The sequence below is a fragment of the Pteropus vampyrus genome, unplaced genomic scaffold, assembly GCF_000151845.1.
Source record: "Pteropus vampyrus isolate Shadow unplaced genomic scaffold, Pvam_2.0 Scaffold255, whole genome shotgun sequence".
Lineage (NCBI taxonomy): Eukaryota > Metazoa > Chordata > Mammalia > Chiroptera > Pteropodidae > Pteropus > Pteropus vampyrus.
The window spans coordinates 355,606-358,043 of NW_011889036.1; the positions used below are offsets into that span (position 1 = coordinate 355,606).

A 2,438-nucleotide genomic window follows, 5' to 3' on the forward strand; every position below is an offset into this window, starting at 1 on the left:
TTTACTCAGGCAGCCTCTCCTGAGCCTCCAATTTGGGGACCCATATCGACTCATACAAATCTTAAGTTTCAGGTACCCCTTTGTATCAAGAGAAGTCAACACCAGAGCCAGAGCCAAAATTTAGGCTCCCTTGAAGATTGTCGTTGCAATTATACTATGGAAATAGAACCCTCAAAAGGCTGGTCTAGTTTCCAAGTAGCACAGGTTGCTTCATTTAAGAAACCTATATGATTCTCATGGACGCCAACATAAAGACTACAGGGTTGCTAAACAAAAATTCAGGTTACTGTCAGGAGAGGCCAAATGATTGCTTAAGCACCTTTCATTGGGAATCCTGCTCCAAATCTTCCCAAGAAGAATGCCTCCTCTTCCCAGCATATGAAAACCTCACTGAATGGGTCTTTATAGATACTAAGATAAAGTTTTACATGGGAAAATGAAACCTCTGGAACATCTCAGGATACTTCCTATGGACCCCTCCAACACCTCACGGGGGCAGTTCTAGCAGGGACCCTTTTTACCTGAGAATCTGAAAAAACAGAAGGCCGAGTGATCACCTTTTCATTATGGAGATGAGTTTTCGCCTTGGAACCCCAGCTATATTCTTTCTTTGTGGAACCAATTCATATCTCTGTCTCCTGGCTGAGTGGATAGGAATCTGTACCCTGGTTTACTTTGCCCTTGAAATAAACATTGCTCTCACCAACCGGCCCATGTCAATCCCTCTAACACACACAAGAACTAAACGAGCAATACAATTCTTTCCCCGTCTTATAGGCCTTGGCATCGCCACAAGGTTAGGCACTGGCACAGCCGGCCTAGCCTCCTCCCTGTCTCATTACCAGAGCTTATCTAAGGCCTTATTTGACAGTTTAGAAGACATATCCAAAAGCATTGCCACTTTACAAAGCCAATTAGATTCCTTAGCAGTAGTTTTACAAAACCAGAAGGGACTTGATCTTCTAATGGCAGAAAAACGAGGGTTATGCTTATTTTTAGAAGAAGAATGTTGTATTTATGTTAATCAGTCTGGTATAGTTAGAGATGCAGCCCAGAGGCTTCTGGATCACCCTTATACCAACCGCTAGGTCAAGGAAATCAAGAGGTTGATGCCCTATAAGAATTTAAAGAGCATCAAAAGGGGGGAATGAAGAGGAATTTTCACTCACATGGTTAACTTTGTAAACAGTTCTTTGTTCGGCTTCTGTAGATATGCTTGCTGCATAGGCCTAAGGGTAGGGTGACCTGGAGAGTAGCTAAAGACTCATCCTCCCCTTTTGTTTGTTCTGTTTAGATAACAGATGTATTGCCTAAGTTCCTGTTTGAAAAATCTCATGCCCTGTAACTGCCTGTAACCCATAGCAACTCAGGCCCCGTAACCCATAGCAACTCCCTGGCTCTGTAACCCCCTGAGGAGAAATTAACCAATCAGCCCATGTCAACTGTAAAACTGCTACTGCATAGATAAGCTCTATAAAAATAAGTTTACCCCTGAGATTGGGGCCCAGATCTTCAGAGCACTAGCTCTTCTGGGACCACTGGACTAATAAACCTGAGTACTCCAACTCTCTGAATGGTGCTTGGTTTCTCGCTGGTCTGATTGTTCTGCAACATTTCCCCAGGCCTTCCAAAGAAATAGCGAGAAAACTAAAGAGTCTGCCCCAGACCCCAAAACAGTTATGTTAAATGCAGATATTCTAGGCACGGGACAAGTTCCTGCCCAATGACAAAAGCTGATGTAGCGGAGCCACGCCTCCCAACCCCGGCTGTCAATTAAGCAAGTAGGGGCGAATCAAATTGCCACTCCGCCTACACGTCCGTTTTCGCTTTAGAGGCTATTAGGATCTCTAGCTGTTAACGGTCCCTGGAGGCTGTGCCACAGCTTGTGTCACGCTGTGATATGCACTGGTCGTGAGAGTGGGAAGGACTGAGGGAGACCCAGGAAACTTAGAAATGGTGAGTGTGCCGGGCGGGTGCCGAGATGGCGACCAGGGGCTGGTTGGAACCGGCTGGAACCGCCTGTGATGCAACCGGCCTCTCCTGGTCAACTTCGAGTTTGTGGGCTCGAGTCCTTCTGGGCGCCGATGGGACCCCATTCTCCTTCTGCTTGCAGTGTGGGTGGTGGGCCGCAGTCCAGAACTGCGCGCCGGCGACTTCAGCCTGGAACCTGTCTGGGTGGCTCTGCGTCCCCAGCCCCGCGTCTCCACAGTTCGTGCGGTGACCACCGGGAGGGGCGTCAGGGTAGATTTGTGAATCGACCTCCGTGGTGCCTACGTGGGAGGAGCTATGGAGTGTGTGGCCCCCACCCCCTCCTTCCTCCCCCAAATGTTTGGGGAGCAGGGTCTCAAATTTACGACCCTGACCTCCCAGCCTAGCTCTTCCTGGGACTGACAATAGGTCCTGACATTTCCAGATTACTGTTTGCATTCCCAAAGCCA

At 48.1% G+C, this 2,438-nt stretch overlaps 1 protein-coding gene across 1 annotated transcript in view; it reads left to right on the forward strand.

Moving 5' to 3' along the window:
- Nucleotides 1-1,792: 1,792 nt before the first annotated feature.
- Nucleotides 1,793-2,438, forward strand: part of LOC105301918 (zinc finger protein 709-like) — a 92,198-nt gene continuing 91,552 nt past the window's right edge. Inside the window, exon 1 of the mRNA XM_023520264.1 lies at nt 1,793-1,956. Within this exon, the coding sequence (XP_023376032.1) occupies nt 1,954-1,956 (3 nt within the window). The 5' untranslated portion in view covers nt 1,793-1,953. The remainder of the gene's footprint in view (nt 1,957-2,438) is intronic.